Source organism: Sinocyclocheilus anshuiensis, unplaced genomic scaffold (genome assembly GCF_001515605.1).
Source record: "Sinocyclocheilus anshuiensis isolate Anshui unplaced genomic scaffold, SAMN03320099.WGS_v1.1 scaffold1581, whole genome shotgun sequence".
NCBI classification, from domain to species: Eukaryota; Metazoa; Chordata; class Actinopteri; order Cypriniformes; family Cyprinidae; genus Sinocyclocheilus; species Sinocyclocheilus anshuiensis.
The window spans coordinates 165,426-187,622 of record NW_015540988.1 but is presented as its reverse complement, the minus strand read 5'-3'; the positions used below and the strand labels follow the sequence as shown (position 1 = coordinate 187,622).

The 22,197-nt window shown below is 36.3% G+C and overlaps 2 protein-coding genes across 3 annotated transcripts; both read left to right on the top strand.

Annotated features, from left to right (window-relative positions):
- Window positions 1-343: 343 nt before the first annotated feature.
- Window positions 344-10,898, top strand: LOC107690151 (hsp70-Hsp90 organizing protein 3-like). Its single transcript, XM_016488388.1, has 18 exons — window positions 344-545; window positions 903-946; window positions 1,072-1,150; window positions 2,617-2,801; window positions 2,884-2,967; window positions 3,055-3,123; window positions 3,251-3,436; window positions 3,518-3,673; window positions 5,661-5,736; window positions 5,810-5,900; window positions 5,988-6,129; window positions 6,245-6,349; window positions 6,503-6,593; window positions 7,547-7,697; window positions 7,782-7,856; window positions 7,968-8,070; window positions 8,271-8,377; window positions 10,714-10,898. Exons 1-18 carry the CDS (start codon window positions 518-520, stop codon window positions 10,832-10,834), a joined length of 1,893 nt encoding a protein of 630 aa, XP_016343874.1. The 5' UTR covers window positions 344-517; the 3' UTR covers window positions 10,835-10,898.
- Window positions 4,305-21,697, top strand: LOC107690152 (neurofilament light polypeptide-like). 2 transcript variants are annotated; one of them, XM_016488391.1, is made up of 4 exons: window positions 4,305-4,316; window positions 18,533-19,659; window positions 21,259-21,383; window positions 21,542-21,697. In XM_016488391.1, exons 2-4 carry the CDS (start codon window positions 18,679-18,681, stop codon window positions 21,600-21,602), a joined length of 1,167 nt encoding a protein of 388 aa, XP_016343877.1. In that variant the 5' UTR covers window positions 4,305-4,316; window positions 18,533-18,678; the 3' UTR covers window positions 21,603-21,697. The 2 variants fall into 2 exon arrangements, with proteins under 2 accessions (XP_016343877.1, XP_016343876.1); XM_016488390.1 differs by lacking the exon at window positions 4,305-4,316 and adding an exon at window positions 19,861-20,407 and having other exon boundaries at window positions 18,557-19,112.
- Window positions 21,698-22,197: the final 500 nt, after the last annotated feature.

The following is a 22,197-nucleotide window of genomic DNA, read 5'->3' as shown; positions in this document are numbered from 1 at the left end:
TTTTAAAATGACCGTTAATAAGTTGACTTTCAGTGAAATTATATTATTCCAGTTTTTACATTTTCTTGCATTTTCTTAAGGCTTACATACATTATCTGAAACTATACCTATCTTGCCTATTCTTTTTGAATTTTAATCATTTCCATCAATTGTTTATCAGTAAGATAATTAATTAACATGCAAAAAATAAACCCAGAGCGGGGGAAAGTGTTTACATTAAAGTATATAGCCTGTGTTAGATTTGACAGACGAACGAATATTTTTCACAATATGATATAAACGCACTCGTCTTTTTTTATTTCAATGTAAAGATATTTCTCTCGCACCACGTGGTGCACTTTGAGCGTTCGACGCATATCTGCGCATGCGTGTGAGTGCGCACTGTGTGCGAAGGTGGAGAAGAATCTCGAGAAAACACTACGTTTGGAAGGAATGTTAAACCATTTGGAAGTTACTTAAATATTTTATAATTTAGAATTACTTAGTTTCATATATATATATAAATATATTCGCTGAAATGTCAAGAAAGAACACCATAGGACCAGGTAATTTATTGCTCTGCTTTTTTTTTTAATGTCGTCTACCAAAACTTTGCCTGCTCGCCAAACACATGTAGCTCTAATAACAATAGAGAAGACGTGTCGTTTAACAGTACGTGCTTGAAAATGGTGCAGAATTTGTGAAAGAGTTAGCCATTTCTTGTTATATTCATGCTGTCTTGTGAATCTAGTGTATTTTATTTATTTATTTTTTATTACAAACTAATTTTAGTAGTATACGAAAGATCAGTCATGCTTTGATGACATATTCAGTATTATACCACACAATTCACTATCTGTGTGTCTCCGTCTATGTAAGGTGTGTTCAAACTTTAAAAGATGTTTTTCCAATGACTCTTTTAGAATACTTCCGGCTGCGTGATAATGAGCGCCTCATGCGGACTCACGTAAGTCATTACGTTTCTGTAAATTCATTTATGAGATGAATCAGCATTATTTTTGTTAATCTGGTGTGTGTGTGTGTAGGCTATAGTCTATAACTACTATTTTCTGTGCTTTTTTTTTTTTTTAGGAGGCAGTGGTCGATTTTATAAATGATAGACCTACAAACCACAGCTTTTTAGATGCCTTAAGTTTTGGTTATGGGTTTGGTAAGACATGCTTTATCTTCTTGGCACACGCCCCAGTAGTCATCCATGGTCACTTAATTAAAACCTGTTGTAGAGCAGGTTTAGAATAATTTATAGTTATATATAGTTGGAATTTAAATCTACTCCTAATATTGTGCTTGTTCTAGTGCTCTCAAGCTTTACGTGAACTTGAACTCTGTTTGGTTCAGCAACACAGACTGAAATATTCAAGTCTTAACAGGCTGCATGATTTATAAACTTATTTTCTTTGGATATTGGAGTTCCTATGGTATTAATAAAGTTCTTATAATTCTTAATACATTTAAAGGAATAGTTAACTCAAAACTGAAAAATTGTTTCTTCAGAACAGATTTAGTTAATGCTTGCTTACTCACAATTGGATTCTCTGCAGTGAATGGGTGCCGTCAGAATGTGATGTTGTTATCAGCTGTTTGAATTCTCAAGTAATGCACACGACTTTAGTCCATCAATTAATGTCTTGTGAAGTGAAAAGTTGTTTGTTTGTAATAAATCCATCAAGACATTTTTTTAACTTCAAACCGTTGCTTCCGGCTGAAAAAGAGTCCCATAGTATTGCTTTCTCCAATGAAAAAGTCATCTCTTCTGAATTTGGAGAGAAATATGCACAGATCAAGCGCTGTTTACAAGCAAAAACAGTTCTAGACAAATATGTTGCTGGATTTTGATGTGAGCGTATACATGGATGTTACGTCTACATAAATTATTTTTGAATTTTCTATTAAGCAAACTTGAAGTATAATATAACCATAAAAAAAAAAAAAACATTTTTAAAGATGTGTACTACCATTAAAAAGAAATCAACAGGATATGGAAAATACTTGTGGTGAGAGATTGGGGATGAGCCAAAAAAGAAAAGTAGAAGAATGAGAAATTAGGTCATTGGTTATGAACCGTATAAGAGAGGATCTGCGTTTGAGATTGTTCGAGGTTCTGCAGGCATGCAGTCTTGACCAATTAAGTCTGATTTTTGGCATATAGAACTCCTTGACTTGAGATTTTTGAAAGAAAGAAGATATTCTACAACAAGAGGACAACAGGGGGATGGACTTATTCACTGGAGGATGCCTTATTATGGATTATAGACTCGATTGATTTGTTTCTTTCAAACATGCAGCTTTTGTGTTCACAAGATATTAACTGATGGACTGGAGTCGGTTGGGTTATTGTGATGTTTTTATCAGCTGTTTGGACTCTCATTCTGATGGCACCCATTCACTGCAGAGCAACCATTGCTGAGCAAGTGATGTAATGCAAAATTTCTCCAAATCTGTTATGATGAAGCAAACTCATCTACGTCTTAGATGGACTGAGGGTGAGTAGATTTTCAGCAAATTTTCGTTTTTGGGTGAACTACTCCTTCAAGGTAAAAGATAATAACCGGAGCACAATATAATATTTACTGTTAAGTTTTTGTGATATTTAAGCAAATTGTTTTTGTATTAAAGTTCCAGAATTGGACAGAATTGCAGCTCAGTTTACAGGGTATGAAGGTTCATCTGATGAGAATTATTATTATGATGATGATGATGACGATAGGTATGCCATCCGTACAAACAACAGATACTGTGGCTTTTCTCGCAACTTCCTTGAAAGAAGTCTGCCAAAACCATCCAGACACTTAACAGCTGAGGTTTGTGTCAAACACCTGTGACTCAATCATTATTTTGTTTTGTAAGATTTAAAAAAAAAATAATTTAACTTTTTTATTTTAGGAAGCAGAAAGAAATGCAAAAGAGCTAGTGGATGAAGAAGAAAAACTTAAGAAAAAGGCAGAGAAGAAAAAACAGAAAAGGATGGTGAGGGCATAAATGAAAAAAAGTATTTTTATCTGAAAAACGTAAGTGAATATTTTGTTCAGCTGTGTTTTTCTGAACTACAAATAGAGACAGAAGGAGAGACGTCGGCTGGAAAAATTAGAAAAGGAGAATACAGATAAAGAAAAAAATAACCCGGTGAGAAAAAAGTTATTGTTTGTAAAATGATGTAGTTTGACACATCAGACCTCCATCGTTTTGTGCTTGTCTCACTGAAATGACAGTGAAAAGAAAAAGTGTTTTTTGTTTCTTTCTTTGATTTAAGGTTCAAGTTGACCCTGGACCAGAAAAGACTAAACATGCTGATAAAAATGAAAATAAAATTAAAAACAAAAATTGTTCATCTGTGCCTCCTGATCCTCAATGCGCCTCAGCACCTGTGCAGAGCAGTGATAGCAGTAGTGAAGACAACGGAGACGATGGTGAGGAAGACTCAACTATGGAACCAGAGGTGAGCTGTTTTATAGATAAAGAGCTGTTCGCTGAGTGGAAGATGCTGATTTTCATGGCAGTGCTTTATTCTGTGTCTTAGGAGCTTGACATGAATAGCTGCTTTGTGTCAAACGCAGCTGCTATCGCCAAACGCAAACTAGAACAAAAACCCAAACCTGACAAGAAACATGCTCAAGCAAACTCAAGAAAACAGTGTGGCTCCGAGCAGAAAGACACCACTCCGCCACGAAAACAGGTTGGTAGAGAGACTCATTACTTTCCTCATATGAGACACTGCGTATCCAGAAATCAGGTGTTATACTGCCTAGTGATTCAGTGTTGTGTAATGTTTAATTATCTATAGCTAGTTCAGATGAGCTTCGGAGACAAACGGGTGAATATATAATAACTATAGTGCTTAGTGGAAATAAAATGGTTTTTAACTTGTAATGGAACAACTCATAAATCTGTAATCTATTACGTCAGACAGTATGTCTAATATGATCAACCACAAAATTGTTTACACAGGATTGTGAGGCAGCAAAGGAGATTTTTTTTTTTTTTTTTTTAATAAATTTATGGGTGGAGAGATTATAACATTGTGGATATAGGTGTGATTCATTGTCCTTGACATGCTTTCTTATAAGACTGACCTTGAGCATTTACTGGTTATTAAGGAAACAAGTTAATAGCAATGATTATACATGTATCCGTCTGTCTAATTGCATGCTGCTGAAAGCATGATTATTTTGAGTGCCACCAGTAGATACAAACTAGGAGATAACTATTTCGGGAGTGCTGGGAAATTTCCAAAAAGAAGGAAGAGGAGGGAAAACACCTACAAATAAGATCATTGTTTAAAACCGCATTAAAGTGAGATGGTCAAATGTTCTGCAGGCGTCTCTGCTTTGTTGTAGACAGTCTTCTCTCTTTTTCAAACAAATAAGGGAGTCAGGACGTTCCAGATGCCAAAATCAGAATTTATTGGTCAAGACGACAAAGTATGCCACAGTTAAAAACAGGCCGGAAGATTACTGAAATAGTTGTGATGGGAGTATTGAGGAGATTCCAAAAAGAAAAAGGAGGAAAGCACCAGCAATGTGATAATTGCTTAAGAACGGTATAAAAGTGAGAGTTTCAAGTGAGATTGTAGGATATTCTGCAGGCATCTTGGGTTTGTTATCTGGATCAATAAACTCTGAATTTTGGCACCAACTTCTTGCCTTGAGAGATGTTTTGGAAAGGAGTGAAGACTTTCTACACCACCTCTTTCTTTCTTTTCAGAAAAGTTATTGTTTAAACATTGTGTGCACAGTAAGCAGACAGGTTGCAATAGCACAGATTTTCACAAGCTGATTATGAAATTAAACTTGAATAGAATGAATTTGTTCTTTTCTGAATAATTTACAACTTATGTTAAAACAGTTGTCAACAATGCAGACAATTCCCATGTACATGGAACTTTGCCTTGTTGTGGGTTAGCCTGTTTATTGACGTCATATAATATCAGCATGTATGTCATATCTTGTGCTCACATTGAATTTGGATTGGAAACTTTCCATTCATCAAACAATTAATAGTTGTTAAATAAGAAGTGCATTTTTTCCCACATTAATAATAATATGAAATGTTTCTTTGGAAATTAGCATTTATTTCTGAAGGATCATGTGACACTGAAGGAGTAATGATGCTGGAAACTCAGCTTTGCCATCACAGGAATAAATAACATTTTAAAATAATCAAAGAGAAAGCTGTTTATTTTAAACTGTAATAATATTTCACAATATTATTGTTTTACAGTGTTTTTGATTAAATAAATGTAGCCTTCACTCTTAAAAATAAAGGTGCTTCACGATGCCATAGAAGAACCTTTTTGTCTAAATGGTTCCATAAAGAACCTTTAACATCTGAAGAACCTTTCTGTTTGACAAAAGGTTCTTTGTGGAGAAAGAAGGTTCTTCAGATTATAAAAAGGTAAGAAAGAGATGGTTCTTTAAAGAACCTTTGACTGAATGGTTCTTTGTGGAACCAAAAATGGTTCTTCTATGGCATCGCTGTGGAGAACCTTTATTTTTAAGAGTGTTGGTGAGCATAAGATACACCTTTTAAATCCTTTATACAGCAGTATACATTCTTGCAGAACTATCTTTATGTAACCATAATCCTCTTGAACCATTTTGTGGAAGAAACCAGTTTATGACGTACTCTTTATTTCCATAACATTTCAATTGTCATTCCTGTAGATTGATATCAAGGAGGAGAAGTCCGAGGAGACTGTCAATGCAAATGACTTGATTACGAGAAGCATGGAGTTGGCAGGTGCGACTGGAGTTTTTCTCTAAAAATGGCTTAGTCACGAAACGTCTTCCTAATTCCATCTTCTCTTCTATAGTTATAGGTAACCAGTATGCTGTCTCAGGAAACCTGGAAATGGCTGTGAAATATTTTACAGATGCTATAAAACACAATCCTAAAGAGTATAAGTAGGTGTTGACAGTTTTAATTACAACATAACTTCTAGTTCGATCAAAGGTTGCACATTAATGTGTTTTTGTTTGTCTGTGGTGCAGGTTATTTGGGAATCGTTCTTACTGCTATGAAAAGATGCTGCAGTATGAGAAAGCGTTAAATGATGCTGATATTGCTCTTTCTATGAACCCCAAATGGATTAAAGGTCTTTACAGAAAAGGCAAAGCGCTTGTTGGACTGAAGGTATTACTATAGTGTTTTGCCAGTGTCATCCATCATTTAGAGTACAGGCTCATCCACAAATGCCCCTCTGCTATTTTATTTTCACACAATCTTGTTGTTTCCCTTTATTTGTTAGAGATACTATGAAGCCAGACTTACATATAATGAAGTGTTAAAACTGGACAGCACATGTAAGGACGCAGCTGAGGAGATGATGAGGGTGCAGCTCATGCAGCTTATGGTGAGTAGTGAGAGTAGCTAATGGATCACACTTTGTTTTAGTGCTGATGCTGCTTGAATATTGGCAGCAGCTACATATTGGTTTTATGTTGTCCATTTGTTATAAAAAAAAAAACAGAATGGTAATGTCAAGAGATGCTCGTTTCATCAACAGGAAATGGGATTCACTAAAGAGCAGAGTTCAAATGCCCTTATTCTTCATGGATCTGTAGAAAAAGCCTTAGAAAGTCTCTCTGGTCTGTCAGGTATGATAATACTTGATAAAAACATGTATATATCAGGGACCGAAATTAACTTTTCCGTTAAGGGGCAGTATTTGCCCCCTGGGAGTGAGTTCTTGGTGTATTTTTAACTTTGTAAGGTAATTATAGAAATTGCCCTCTTTAAATGTTTTTTATTTCATATTTTAACAATTTATGTATTAAAGGGATAGTCACCCATTCTATGAGATTCTATCATTAATTACTCACCTTCATGTCATTCCAAACCAGTGAGACCTTTGTTCATCTTCAGAACACAAATTAAGATATTTTTGATGAAATCTGAGAGCTTTCTGATCCTGCATAGACCGCAACAGAACTTGTTGAATGAAGTCGTTATTGTTGTTTTTTGTTTTTACGCACAAAAAGTATTCTCATAGCTTCATAAAATTGAAGGTTGAACCACTGATGTCACATGGACTATTTTAACGATATTCTTACTACCTTTCTGGACCTTGAATGTGGTAGTTGCATTGCTGTCTATGCAGGGTCAGAAAGCTCTCGGATTTCATCAAAAATATCTTAATTTGTGTTCCGAATATGAGCGAAGGCCTTATGGGTTTCACTCAACAGATGTGTATGTGATTGGTTATGATGCTCAACACTGCAAAAAACAATGTGTACAAAGAAATCTTTAATGCAGCATGAGCAGATATAAATGTGATGCTACAATCAACACTTTTTATTCATTTCCACATTTCACTTTAATCATGACAGTAGTAAAATGTTTTAATTTAAATGTGCAGGGGCATGTTTTGTCCACGTATCTTGTTCGTTCCTTCCTAGTCTTTTTTTTTTTTTTTCTTTCTTTTTTTTAAACATCATCAGAAAGATGCTGATTTCCATAAATATGAATATGCATGTGTATATAAATAGTGAGGGGTACAAATACAAGTAATACATTGAGGTTGCATTTAACTAACTCTCGTTCTATGCAGGTTTAAGCCCTGTCCTAGTGCCCGGAGAGCGCAAGTTTATGTCCGTAAAGCAAAACCCACAACCTCCAGCTAAATTCCTCCTCGGACCTCTTCCTCAGAATCAGCCTAGACACAGTTTGCCAACCGCTTCTCCAGTTCGTCATCATCCTCCGTAAGACACACACATACAGGCATTTGTGCTACAACCTTTCACCTCAAAATCGCCTGAATCTGGCTGTCTTTCATCCCTAAACAGACAGCTATTCCCCATCTGGGTCGGAGATCTGGTGCATTCTATAACCGAGCCAAAGCTTTATGACTTATTCAGATCGTAAGTGACCTTATTTGTTTTGCAAACATCTTTTAACCAGTAAAATGCTTTATTCAGCATTGATGTGATGGAGCACATTTTAAGTTGTATAAATTTATCTTTATGAAACAGTGTTGGGCATGTACATAGTGTAAGAGTGTTACCAATGAGACACTGTGCATTTGTTAACTACACCAAGAAGGAGGACTGTGAGAAAGCCATAGAAGATTTCCATGTGAGTATGTTTGTTTTGTTCAGTGGAATGTAAGATATGCAAATGACCATAGAGCTGCTTATAATATTTCTAACCCTTCTCCGGTGATATCAGTGGTTGGGGTTTGTCCCTCGTTTCCACTGAAATGAAGATCTTGCATCAATTTTGTCCTTTCAGTGAGGGGAAAAATAAGTCTGTATGTTTGTTTTTGTTATTTGCAGGATTATGCCATTGATGGGACAACTCTAGTGGTGCGTTATCCAGATAGGATTCACGCACGTCTTGGAGTGTCCAGAGATGCATCTACAGAGTCCTCGGGGAAGAATGGGTGAGTGAACATGTTGTTTCTGCATGTTTTTTTTTTTTTTATGTTGCACATGAGTGATAGAACTGTGTTTAGGTTTTTGATTTAAGCTGTATGATCAGAACTTTAAAGGAATAGTTCACCCCAAAATGGAAATTAGCTGAAAATGTACTTATCCTCAGGCCATCCAAGATGTAGATGTGTTTGTTTCTTCATTGGAGCAGATTTTTACTTGTTTTTTTTTTTTTTTACTTATAGGGTTACATTTCACTCAGTAAAAATCAGTAATCACTTGCTCGCCTCTGCAGTGAATGGGTGCCGTCAGAATGAGAGTCCAAATAGCTGATTAAAAACATCACAGTAATCCACATGATTCCAGTGGAACAGGAAATGCTATATATACTGCTCATGTACTCCCATTCACAAAGCAGATAGTTGCTTTACAATTACTTAAATACTTTACACCACTGTGGATTATTGTGATGGTTTTATCAGCTGTGTGGACTCTCATTCTGATGGCACCCATTCACTCCATTGGTGAGCAATGTTCTATTGGTGATGATAATGCTTAATTTCTTTAAATCTTTGCCAACAAACTAGGGCTGTCGCGATTAGTCGATTTTATTCGACTATTCGATTTTTAAAAATCCTCGACTTCATTTTGCTCGCTTCGACTAACCGGCAAAATACCGGAAGTGGTGCATTTCACAGACGAGAATGTCTAAAACACATTATTAGTCTGTCCTAAAGAAATGGCCAGATATGAAAGATTAAGTGGACATTTGAATTAAATGGTGCTTGGTCAATATTAAACAAGGATTAGATCGCACAGTAATGTGTAAAAACAATTGTCAGGCCGTTGGCACCCTCTGCAGGCTTTTGTTGTAATGCGTACTGTACATTAGCTCTATTGTTTATAATGCATTGTATTTGAACAATTTTGTTCAATAAAACCATATGATTTCTTGCTTTTGATACTTTATTTGAACTAATTATTATTGCCTCATTGCTATTTTATATGTATTTTAAGTCATTTTAAAGGCTATTGTTCACTTGCATCTTTTTTTATTACCACAAAACAATTTATTATAATTATAGGGCACTATGAAATTCGTTTTTATTTCCAAATTCAGTTTTTCCCATTTTTCTATACTCCGTTTTAATGGTTAAATGAAATTTTATTAATCAAAAAGCCTGTCTAATTAATTTAGTTTTACAGTTTTATCTTTACCAAATTCTGTTTTCCATTATTTTCCTTTTTCCTTTTTAATGGTTCCATTACATTTTAATAATCAAAAGCATCTCCAATTAATTGATTTAAAAAAAAAAAAAAAAAGAAAAAACGTTTTTTTGTTTTTTTTTCAGAAATACTGCACATTTAAGCTTTTCTCCTAAAATAAATTCTGGTAAATAATATTTCTGGTAAATATTCCTTTAAAAAGTGTTTTTTGATTTTTGACTAGAACTAGATATGTCGTCATTCTTACACTATGATACTGAACTTTGATTTCAGTGATTTGTACTATGAGATGGACACTTGCTTCTTGCACTGTTGCACTTTTACCTTTTTACTTTTGGATTTCATTTGGTTTAATGAAATATAGTTTAATTTTAAATCTGTTGTTTACACATTTCTGAGAGTACTTTTAATACTTAAAAGTTTTAATAATAATTTTAATCATAAAATTTTAATACTTGATTCTAGTGGACTCTAAACATTGCATTTATTTAATGTGAAAACCCAACTGTTGGGGTTAATTGAAACATATTTTTTCCTCTTTGTAGTTGCACTCACAGCTGTAATGAACAGAAGCCCAAAACATGTGGATATATTGACATTAAGAACATGCTGACTTTCTCAGACTTTTGTGATTATTTTCTTTTTATTTCATTTTTATTAGATCTGTTTACATTTTTACTCTTTTAGTTTTACATTTCGTCAATGGCTTGTTTACATTTATACTTTTTTTATGGTATACTACTGAATGGCAAAGTTGCAAGTTTAATAAAATGTTCTTTAAAATTGTAGATTTTTTTGTGTGGGAAATTAATCGTTTAGATTAATCGATTAATCAATAAATTAGTCGATAGATTAATCGAAATAAAAATAGTCGTTAGTGGCAGCCCTACAACAAACTCATCTACATCTAGGATGGCCTGAAGATGAGTACATTTTCAGCAAATAGATTTATATGTTTTTTTAATTACATTTCTAAATTTGAAGACCTATTTCTCAAATGAAAAGTGTGAAATAGATATGACAGTAATTTTATAATAATATTATTGTGTAACTCTATGTTTTTGTTTTAATGGTAATTGTGTATTTTTATTTTTTTTGTCTGTGCTTTTTTTTCCCTCAGCAAACAGCCTGATGAATGTTATTTTTGGAGGACAAATGGCTGCATTAAGAATGGCTGCACTTACAAGCATATACCAGAAAACAAAGGTATTGACCGAAATCAAGCCAAATCACACCCCTGATTCCCAGCACACCGACAGGGATTTAACCATCTCAATCACTGTAATTAGTTGGATACAGTAAAAATTCACATGGATAAAACGTCAGCGTGGGGCTTTGGTGTTTGTTTGGTCATTCTTCTGAATATTGTTTTATTTCTGTCTTAATATCAGTCTGTACACAAAGTTGAAGACAGTTTTAATTTTAATTTAATTAATTTTTAATTTTAATTTTTTTAATTTTAATCAATTTATTCTTTTTATTTTTTTTTATTTATTTTTTTTTTTGCCCCACAGAATAATACATTCCTTCTTACAAAGTCAGTTATTGGTTTTAATGTTTTTCAAGACGGTGACGGTGAAGTTTTATATTAAGGCTGTCAAAAGTTTATTGTATGGTCACTGCAAATTTTTTTTTACAGCTATTGGGAAAAAAATATTTGCCTTCTGACCCTATCTGAGGGTTTTAAACCATAAGTATTGTTGCATTGAGAGGTTTTATTTGGACTTCTTATCTGCAGGTTGTAACCTGCTTCTGTAAAAGCTGAAATGTCACAAGTTAAAATAATTAAATTTGTCAATACTCCTGATGTACTCTGCCACTTCTGCTGTAGAGATGATCTGCAGTAGATAAGGAAAAAAAGTCCATGTAGTTGTAATTGATATATCTGTAAAGCAATGCAAAATGACTCTGATACAATAAAAGGTGTCCTAAAAAATGGGGGGAAATCTTTGAATTTTAATTTTTTTTACCTGTGTCATTATTTAAACGTTTATAATATGTAACCTAATATCCTGGCTTGTTTTTCACCAAAAAAAAAAGTTCTCATTACTTCATTAAATAGTTTATAAAAACAAAAATTTATCAGGATGAATTAGACCCCTGAAACCCTTGTAATTAAAAGAGGAAATCTTACCGATGAACGACGAGAAGTCGAACATCAAAACAGTAAAAGATGTAAAGTATTGGTGCATAACTAATTAGTGTTAATGAGTGGGCCAATCTGAGTATACTGGCTGTGCTATAAATGGATATTGATGCACATCATTTCTGTTCATGGGTCTCCCAATGAGTTCATCATGACTAAGATAAAACTAAATAAGTTATAAAAAAAGCCATTCACATTGTTAAACACAGATTAATAGTATTTTACAATAGATGTACCTTTTACATTTTTCACAGCCTTATGTCATTTGTTATTCAAATTGGAGGAATTTGTGACATGGCATTCGTGAATTAAGAATTTGCCATTCACAATTATGAAGTTTACAAAACTGTCAGTGGTTTTAGTCTTCATGCTTGTAAATTTTTTGCAACAAAAAAGGTATTTTTCAAAAGAAAACAAAAGCAGCATTCTTTTCCCATTTCAAAAGCTTAAGTAAAATAATGTATTTGAACAAATTCAACAAATCTAATCCACATCATCTGAAAGTAGGAAACACGGTGCCAGCGTCTACGGTGCTTGAGTTCACTTCTCCGTTTTAAACTCCGCAAGCGGCAAATGTCATTCACACATTTTGAATTGCTTCATGTGATCCTGTCTGCTGGTTAATCAATAAATACAATTTACTTTATGGCATTTGTCCTTTTGACATTATATTGAAAAGAGTAAACATCTTAATACACCCCACACTTTAATTCTTATGTAATGTTTAGTGAGGAAAAAATATGTGATATTGCTGAAATAGGACCTAAATAGAGCATCCCAGATGTATATGACTTTCTTTCTTCAGATGAACACCAACAAAGATTATTAGAAAAAGAATCCATCTCTGAGTCCATATAATGCAAGTTGACAGTCATCCAATAGTCTTCAAAAACCCACAAAGCAATCACAACTGTAATCCATACAACCCCAGTGAATGAATCGATGTCTTCTGAAGTGAAATGATATATATATATATATATATATATATGTGTGTGTGTGTGTGTGTGTGTGTGTGAGAAAAATACTAATATTTTAAACTAGGGATGCACCGATACCACTTTTTCCAGTACTCGCCCAATACCGATACTTTTATTTTTGGTACTTGCCGATACCGAGTACCGATACTGATATTTTTATTGCATTTGTAAATTTTTTAAATATTGGGTACAGAAACCAAAAGGGTATGTATAATGTTAGTTGGTTAACTTCATTTATCAAATAGATACAGTCAAACCTAAATTTATTCAGACACCTTCAACATTTCTCACATTATCACAGTTTATTCGCTATAGTTTAGAAAATGGTAATAAAATATGACAAGAACTCCGAGTTAAACTGTGTCAGAACAAATTCAGCTTGATAATGCTAGATAACTTTGATAGAAAGGTATGTAATAGATTACAATCAACCAAAATAATTCAGACAGCTGTATGACAGTATTTACACAACTATGAATACTTAGTCGGGCAACCCTTAGCCTTAATGACAGCCTGTAGTCTCCTGGGCATGCTGTCATCCAGCTTCATGCAAACCTCAACTTCAATTTGTTTTTCCCAGACTCGGTCTGAATAATTTTTGGTACCAAATTTGTATCAATTTTAGAGGAAAATCTGAAACATTAATATAGGTAATCCATCTCAGCCTTGCAGGGGATTTCCTGGAGTGGCTAAAACAAAACAACAGAGATTAAAAAGCAGCTTCTGAGTTCTAGCTGTATAAAGTCAATAAATGCAAAGGCCATGTTGCACAACTACACTCAAATGAAATGAAAGTAGGAAGAATTTACGTTCACACCCAACTGTTCTTTGTTTAATGTAGTCAGTTTATACTAGAGCTGTGTTTATTTTTATCTATTCAGAAATGTTCATAGCTCTGTAGATATGTGCACCTGGAACATGAGCATGTTTAGAGTCTTGGTATCTGCAGCAGCTCTTCTTACATCTGAAGGTGAGGATCACATACTTGTTTACATTATGTGTTTTTGACTTGTGTACGTGCTTTAACAATCCTATCTGAATGGCTACTGTTTCTTTTCTTTTTTTAAGGGCTCTTGGTTCAAGGACCTGCTCAGCCTCTGGTGGTACAGCTGGGGGTTCCATCATACTGCCCTGCTCTGTGGAAACCCCATTACCTGTGGAGGGAGCTGGAGGTCGAATGAGAAGAGGACTGATGAAGAGGCATTAGTGCACTTGTTTCAGGATGGACAGGACAGACCTGAGGCTCAGTCTCAGTCTTACAGGGATAGAGCACTTTTTTTTCTGAGCAGATCTTTAAAGGAAACTTCTCAATCCTGTTGGAAAATATAACAGTTGCAGACACTGGTCTCTACAGATGTGTAGTTTGCTCTTACCAGGATGTTGGAGAGATCTCGGTTACAATTCAACATGTGGGTAAGTGTTTATCTCATTGCAAATAATCTTTAAACACTTTTTTACTTGTTTTCCTGCTTGATTTTTTCCTGCTTTTGTTTGTAACAGAGCGTGTAGTTGTGACAGGAGAAGATCAAATTGTATTTGCACGTGTTGGTGAGGATGTTGTTCTAAACTGCATGGTGGACTCCCATATCCCTCCTCAATGCTTTGACGAGGTCTCATGGAAGAAGGTGGACAAAAGTCCAGACATTGTCCCTGTGTTGCTTTTCCAGAATGGGACGATATTTCCAGGATCGTCTCACAAGCGTTACAGAGACAGAGCAGAGTTCTTCAGAGAAGAAATTCCCAAAGGCAACTTCTCAATAAGACTAAAAAATGTCCAGACTGCTGACAAGGTAAAAAATGTCCAGACTGCTGACAAGGGAGAATACATGTGTGAAGTCCACACAGAGAAATCAGTGAACTCTGCAACTGTAGAAATTCAGCGGTTGGGTAAGTCATCTGAGACATACACTGTAACCTCTTTTTTGTTTGTTTTTTTCTAATAAATCAATACTTTTATTTAGCAAGGATGCAGTAAGTTGTTTAAAAGTGACAGTAAAGACATCTAAATTATTTTGATTACAAATAATTATTTTTGTTTCTACAAAAATACTAAGCAGCACAACAGTGTTGCTATTGTTGACAAAAACTAATAAAAATACTTTTCAGTTATTGAAATAAAGCTAAAATAAAATAGAGATATTAGATGGAAAACTCAAAACACAAATGAAAAGTAAAAATGTTGCATTGACAATCTACAAAAAATAAGCAACATAAAATAATTACTAGAACTGAAATAAAGCTATAAACATGTTTTTAAACAAAGACTAATAGACAAAAGCACATAACAAAATTACTAAAACAAACTAAAATGAAATCTGAAATGTATAAATAAGATAATAAGAAATGTTTCTCGAGCAGCAAATCAGCATATTAGAATGATTTCTGAAGCATCATGTGACACTGAAGACTGGAGTAATGATGCTGAAAATTCAACTTTGCATCACAAATGACATTTTGAAATATATTAAAACAGCAAACCATTACTTTAAGAATATTTCACAATATTACTGTTTTTAGTGCATTCTGTAGCCTTTACTGTATAAATACAATCTTGGTACAGCAGAAGACACTTCAAAAACATTAAAAAATATATCTTACTGGCCACAAACTTTTGAGACATAGTGTAGATATGTATATAATTTATAAATCAATTTATGTATTTGCTTTGTGGAAACAATGATTTAGTTTTTATCAAATGCTGTAATAAATACATTTGTCTCAAATGGTTCTTTTTAACAGCTTGATCTAATGTCAGTCAAATCATTCTGTGTCTCTCATGTAGGGATGTCTGCTCTGCACATCATCATACTGATGCTTTGCTTTACTTCCCTCTTGTTGACTTTTATATTAAGTATTCCAGTCACAATCTATATAAGCAGAAAAGGTAGGCTAGGAGTTATGGAAGTATGCTGTTAAGAGTTATATTTTTTATGTATTCCAAATGTAAAGTAATAGGATGTTTAATTGCTGTTCTTTTATTCTCAGACACCATGTATCTGATTGCACAGTGTTTATGTTCTTCTGCAGATACTGGCACAAAACCCATGTACATAAATTATCTGCAGGCAGTCTGTCCCAACATCTGTTTGTCTATTGCATTTGTTCTGTGGGGTGTAATTGAAGGTAAGTGACTTGAACATTCCTAAGTCTGCATGTATCATCAGTTTTTTTTTTTTTATCATCTTATAAGCCCGTTGATGTCTTGAGAGTGTTTTTTTTTCACTGCTTTGTTCAGGGTTCGTTGTTGAGGTAACAATGTGTGCAATAATCTGACGAGGATCATTTTATTATTTCTTATGGCCCCATATTTTAATTGGAACACAACAGTTTCTGGTATGTACACTTAATACATTTTATAACTATTATTTTATAATTGCGTATTATTAAGTGCTTTAAGGTATTGTGATAAATGCAAATATGAAATCTGAAAAGCTGACAATGTGTCATAAGGGTCAATTTTTCGAAATTGAGATTTATACATCATCTGAAAGCTGAATAAATAAGCTTTGCATTGATGTATGGTTTGTTAGGATAGGAGAATATTTGTCCGAGATACAACTATTTGAAAATCTGGAATCTGAAGGTGCAAAAAAAATCAAAATACTGATAAAATCGCCAAAAGTTGTCCAAATGAAGTTCTTAGCAATGCATATTACTAATCAAAAATTAAGTTTTAATATATTTACAGTAAGAAATTTACAAAATATCTTCATGGAACATGATCTTTACTTAATATCCTAATGATTTTTGGCATAAAAGAAAAATCAATCATTTTGACCCATACAATGTATTTTTGGCTATTGCTACAAATATACCCCAGTGACTTAAGACTGGTTTTGTGGTCCAGGGTCACTTATATTACAATGGCTCGTAACAGACAAGTTAGAATCCGAGACAAATAGGCGACGGTTAGGTAAATGGAGAACAGCAAATCAGAAATGCAAGACACAGATACAATTAGACTCCAATACACTCTAAACACAATAATTCACCAATCTCTATGATACGAAACTCTACATGAAACGAACGAATCGACGAATACATTAACACAAAGGTAATGAGTTAACAAACCAACGCAAATTGACAGGAAGAACAAATTTGGCAAATGGTACAAAGATGGCCAAGGTTGAGAGTTTGGGACATTACTTATAACTGGCCGGGTCAGGTGAGAGAGTGGACCAGTAGCCGCCTCCAATGAATAAGAACATGCCCACATGTAACACAACATGCACATTCACAGATACAATATACACACAAGAGGGCAGTATTACGGTAGAATATTTGTAGTATAACATGAATGAACATATGAAATCAACTTGTAACAGTTTATTTGTCATCTTCCCTGTTGGCAATGAGGGAACTTTTGTTATTAAATCAGAAAAAAGACCAGGACAAAAAGAGAATTACAATAATACAACAATGCTCCAAAACAAATTTTTAAGGAAGTTGTTTGGGAGACATTAAAGCTTTTCACAGTGTGTTTACTGAGAACAATTTTACCAAGTTCTTCTTTGTTTCACTCTGTGTGTTAAACAATTTAAACATCTTTTTATAGAAACATTTTGGCTTTAACATTTTGGATTTCTCTCTGTCTTTTTCCCAGATTTAGTTTGGGCATACATTATGCTTGTTACACTCATCTGGCACAGTGCATTTATTTTATATTACCTTAACAAGATTCTGGAGTATACTAATGGTAAGCTGGTATCAAATGTCAGCAAACTCAGTTGCCCTGTTTATTCTCAAAGAAAAAAAGTGATTGGCATGCTGTAACATTTATGTAATTGATTTTTTTTTCAGCCTTCACTTAATTTCAGATTATTTATGGTTTTGATTGTATAGTATGGGTTACCAGGCATTCTAACCTGAGTATTTAAATGTCTTTGATCACAGAGCGTTTTGGATGGATTTTCGTCACAGTTCTTCTCCATGTCTTGACTGCAACTGTTTCTGAGCGATTTTCCAGAAGAGTTCCTGGTAACAAAATACACTGAAAGTAAAAAAAAAAAAAAAAAAAAACATTCTGCCAAAATAATTTATAATAGATTTAATATAGGCCTAACAGGGCTAAATATGAATGTATATGCTTAAAAACCTATTTATTTATTTAATTGTTTGGTCATTTGTCAAAAATCTAAGTATATATATATATATATATATATTTGTTTTGCAGATGCCGTGTACAATACTTTCTTCATGTTTGGGGGATCCAGTGATCAACTCTGTTTCTCTTGCAACAGAATTAATACTGCGTGTGTATATACTAAAGTGTGTAGGTGTCAATGCCTAAACAAAATGTCTGATTTGGAGAGGTCATTTGTTCTATTTTTATTTATTTATTTACTAATAATTTCTTCTCTTCTATCCTTCTGTTTATAAGACAAGGGGGAGAGAACAGTGGATGATCTGCGTGTATTAGTGCTGCCATTTTTTTAAGCAAAATGCACTTAATTTAGTTTTTTTCCCCTGGAAACAAGACTAAATATCTTAAATCACTTGGCTTATGTAGTAAAAGTATCTTGATTTAAGAATTTTTAGATATTTTGACTAGAAGCAAGACAAAAATACTAAGATGAGCCATTTTTTGCAGTGTTTAAAAAAAAAAAAAAAATGTTTGTAAACATGCAAAATGTCTCTATATTAAAGATGTATCAGTCTGCCCTACCTCCTGATATGCTACTCCAGCTAAAAAAGAAACACAAAACCAATCGGCAGCATCATGACACTGCTGAGCTGTTGATTGGCTGAGGATCTGTGTGTGTGTGTGAAGAGAGTGCACTGTATGTGTGTCCTGTATAAAGCACACTGCTCTGCAGCATTTCTGAACTGGTGCAGTGCCGGTTCATCTCCACAAATGGTGTGCAGAACAAGGGGGACTTAAAGAGAAAAACTTCTCCAACCAACAAAACATCAACATCATTTGAAAACCAAACAAAAACCAACAACAAAAAAATCCTGCATCATGAGCTTTGACCCTTTCATCTCCTCCTCCCTCTCCCAGCGATGGGAAGATTCCCCCTCCAGCAGAACCACCTACCGGCTCTCCCGAGGGCCCCTGTCGTCCTCCAGGTGGTCGACGCGTTTGGAGCCGCTGCAGCGCTGGGAGCAGAGCGACCTGAGTCAGGCGAGCATAGAGAATGCAGAGCTGCTGGAGCTGCGGGCCCAAGAGCGAGAGCAGCTGGTGGGTCTGAACAACCGCTTCGCATCCTACATCGAGAAGGTGCGACACCTTGAGCAACAAAACCGGGTGCTGCTCCTACAGCTGGAGGGCCTGCGGCGCAGGCAGAGTCAGCCGTCCCGTGTGCAGCAGCTCTGCCTCCAGGAGGTACGGGGCCTCAGGGAGCAGCTGCACCAAGAGGCCCAGAATAAAGCACGCATGGAGGCGCAGAGGGAGAAATTGCGGGAGGCTTATGCACAGCTGCACGAGCGCTGGGAGGAAGAGGCGCGGCAGCGTAGCCGGACAGAGGCAGAGGTGCAGAGGTTGCGGGAGGAGGCGGGTCAGATCGCTCTGTGCAGCTGTGATGCCGAGGCCAGCGTGGTCTCCTTGGCGCAGGAGTTGGCCTTCTTGAAGCAAGTGTTTGCAGAGGAGCAGGAGGGGTTGAGGGTCCAGCTACAGGTTGCCAGCCTCAGCGTGGAGCTGGACACAAGTAGACCGGACCTGTCGGCCGCTCTGAGAGAGATCCGAGCGCAGTATGAGAGCCTGGCTGGACGCAACATGCAGACCGCCGAAGCCTGGTTCCGGGGGAAGGTGGCGAGCGTAGTGGAGCTGACAGATAAGCAGGAGGAGGCTGTGCACTTGGTACGTGAGAATACCGCTGAGTATCGACGGCTGCTGCAGTCACGTTTGGCTGAGGTCGAGGCACTGAGGAATGTCATCGATTCTCTGAATGCACAACTAGGGGAGCTAGAGGAGACGCAGGACACTGAGGTCACCAAGTACCAGGTATAGATCACCAGCAGCAATCAATCCAAGTATAATTGCACCACGTACGCAATACGACCACACAAATGTCTCAGTGGAGACACTCTTAGAAGTGAGGCCATTATGCTATTGACTGCAGAAACATTCTGTATAAAAGAGAAGATTAATGAAATGGAACATAACCAGAACAATCTTTATTTGTGTTGATGCGCAGAGGGAGAAATTGCGGGAGGCGCATGCACAGCTGCATGAGCGCTGGGAGGAAGAGGCGCGGCGGCGTAGCCGGACAGAGGCAGAGGTGCAGAGGTTGCGGGAGGAGGCGGGTCAGATCGCTCTGTGCAGCTGTGATGCCGAGGCCAGCGTGGTCTCCTTGGCGCAGGAGTTGGCCTTCTTGAAGCAAGTGTTTGCAGAGGAGCAGGAGGGGTTGAGGGTCCAGCTACAGGTTGCCAGCCTCAGCGTGGAGCTGGACACAAGTAGACCGGACCTGTCGGCCGCTCTGAGAGAGATCCGAGCGCAGTATGAGAGCCTGGCTGGACGCAACATGCAGACCGCCGAAGCCTGGTTCCGGGGGAAGGTGGCGAGCGTAGTGGAGCTGACAGATAAGCAGGAGGAGGCTGTGCACTTGGTACGTGAGAATACCGCTGAGTATCGACGGCTGCTGCAGTCACGTTTGGCTGAGGTCGAGGCACTGAGGAATGTCATCGATTCTCTGAATGCACAACTAGGGGAGCTAGAGGAGACGCAGGACACTGAGGTCACCAAGTACCAGGTATAGATCACCAGCAGCAATCAATCCAAGTATAATTGCACCACGTACGCAATACGACCACACAAATGTCTCAGTGGAGACACTCTTAGAAGTGAGGCCATTATGCTATTGACTGCAGAAACATTCTGTATAAAAGAGAAGAATAATGAAAGGGAAAATAACCGGAACAATCTTTATTTGTGTCGATGGGCATAATACACTCATAAAATGTCCAAAAATCGTACCTTTATGGGTACAACAGCTTGTCACTGGGGCAGTAGTCTTAAGCAAACAACGTTGTACCTTATCTACCCCTAAATTGTGCATAATTGTACCTAAGAGTAGTAATATGTAAAGTACAACTGTCAACCTATTAGGGGTAGATGAGGTACAAAAATAGGAACTGCCACAGTGACGAGCTGGTGTTAGCCCCCAAAGGTACAATACTCTGACTTTTCTCAGCTTCAAGTCTTTGTGTTTCCTTATTTGTTGAGGACAAAGACTTGACACAAAGACTGTAAATTTGCTTTTACCATGACAAGTCAGTGTGCTGACCTTTACTGTTCTAGAGTCTCAGCATTGATGGAAAAATATCTCTGCTGTGCTTTTGGCATTGTAAGGTCCAAGTGATACCAAAGTTGCAGAAATGTTACTGATGCTGACTCATTCCATCAGTGCCGAGTCATGACTGACAAACTGAGTAGGACAGATGAGACTGACTCTAGAGGGAAAGGTAGTGCTGACTAAAATCTTTACGATCTATGAAGTTCTGCTCTACTACTCTGTATCTCTGGCACAAAAACAGTGTGTAGGAACGCTGAAGCATATCAGCATTAATTTATGCTTTGAAATTTTCTTTGAACAACTTCTAGGAGAGGATAAGTGACCTAGAGAGGGACATTGCTGATGCGAAAGAGGAAATGTCACGCTATTTGCGGGAGTATCAAGATCTGCTTAACGTGAAGATGGCTTTGGATGTTGAGATTGCAGCTTACAGGTAATATACTTGACAGTATGACACTTGCAGTTTCTTTAATCAATTTAACTTAAAACCATTCTTGTGCATTCAAGAAGAATCACTTTGATTTTAGATCACAAATGAGTATTGATTTGATGTGTTTTGTTTTGAACTTAACTTCATTTTTGTCTTTACAGGAAACTCCTGGAGGGAGAAGAAATTCGATTTACGTATTCCACCCTACCAGCCCTGACCTAAACCCCTAAAACACAAAACCCTAGTAACTCCCATTCATCATATTCATATTTTGAATACTGTTGAGTCAGACCCACATTAACATCCTAAAATACTAACAAATACATCACCTTCCCAAACACTGAGATGCACATAAATCTACTTTTTTCCCCCAAAAAAACCCTACTAAACTGGACCCACCATTTAAGACCCTCGTCGCCAAATCCATATCCATAGCCTTTACATTTACTTTCGATCCTAGTTCTTTAGTTAATTACACCCAAATTCCACCATCTAACCATGAAACTAAACCGCAGCATGTCATCGCTTTAAAGTCAGACGAGCCCTTGTGTCACACAAGAGGTACACATAATGAGGTCCCCCTTCTTCTTTACACTTGAAAATGGACAAATGACCGCCTTGGAGACATCGCTAAGGGCAGCACTCACTCAGCCAGAGCTCAGTGTCATGTTGGCAGATTCTAATGGAGGACCTTAGATGGTTTAACTTAAAGAATACTATATTGTTCTGCAAATAATAGTTTTCACTAAATTGTCATTTTTATGTTTCCCAGCACCCATTGAAAAATCAGATTAGCCAATGATCCCTTATATGCAAA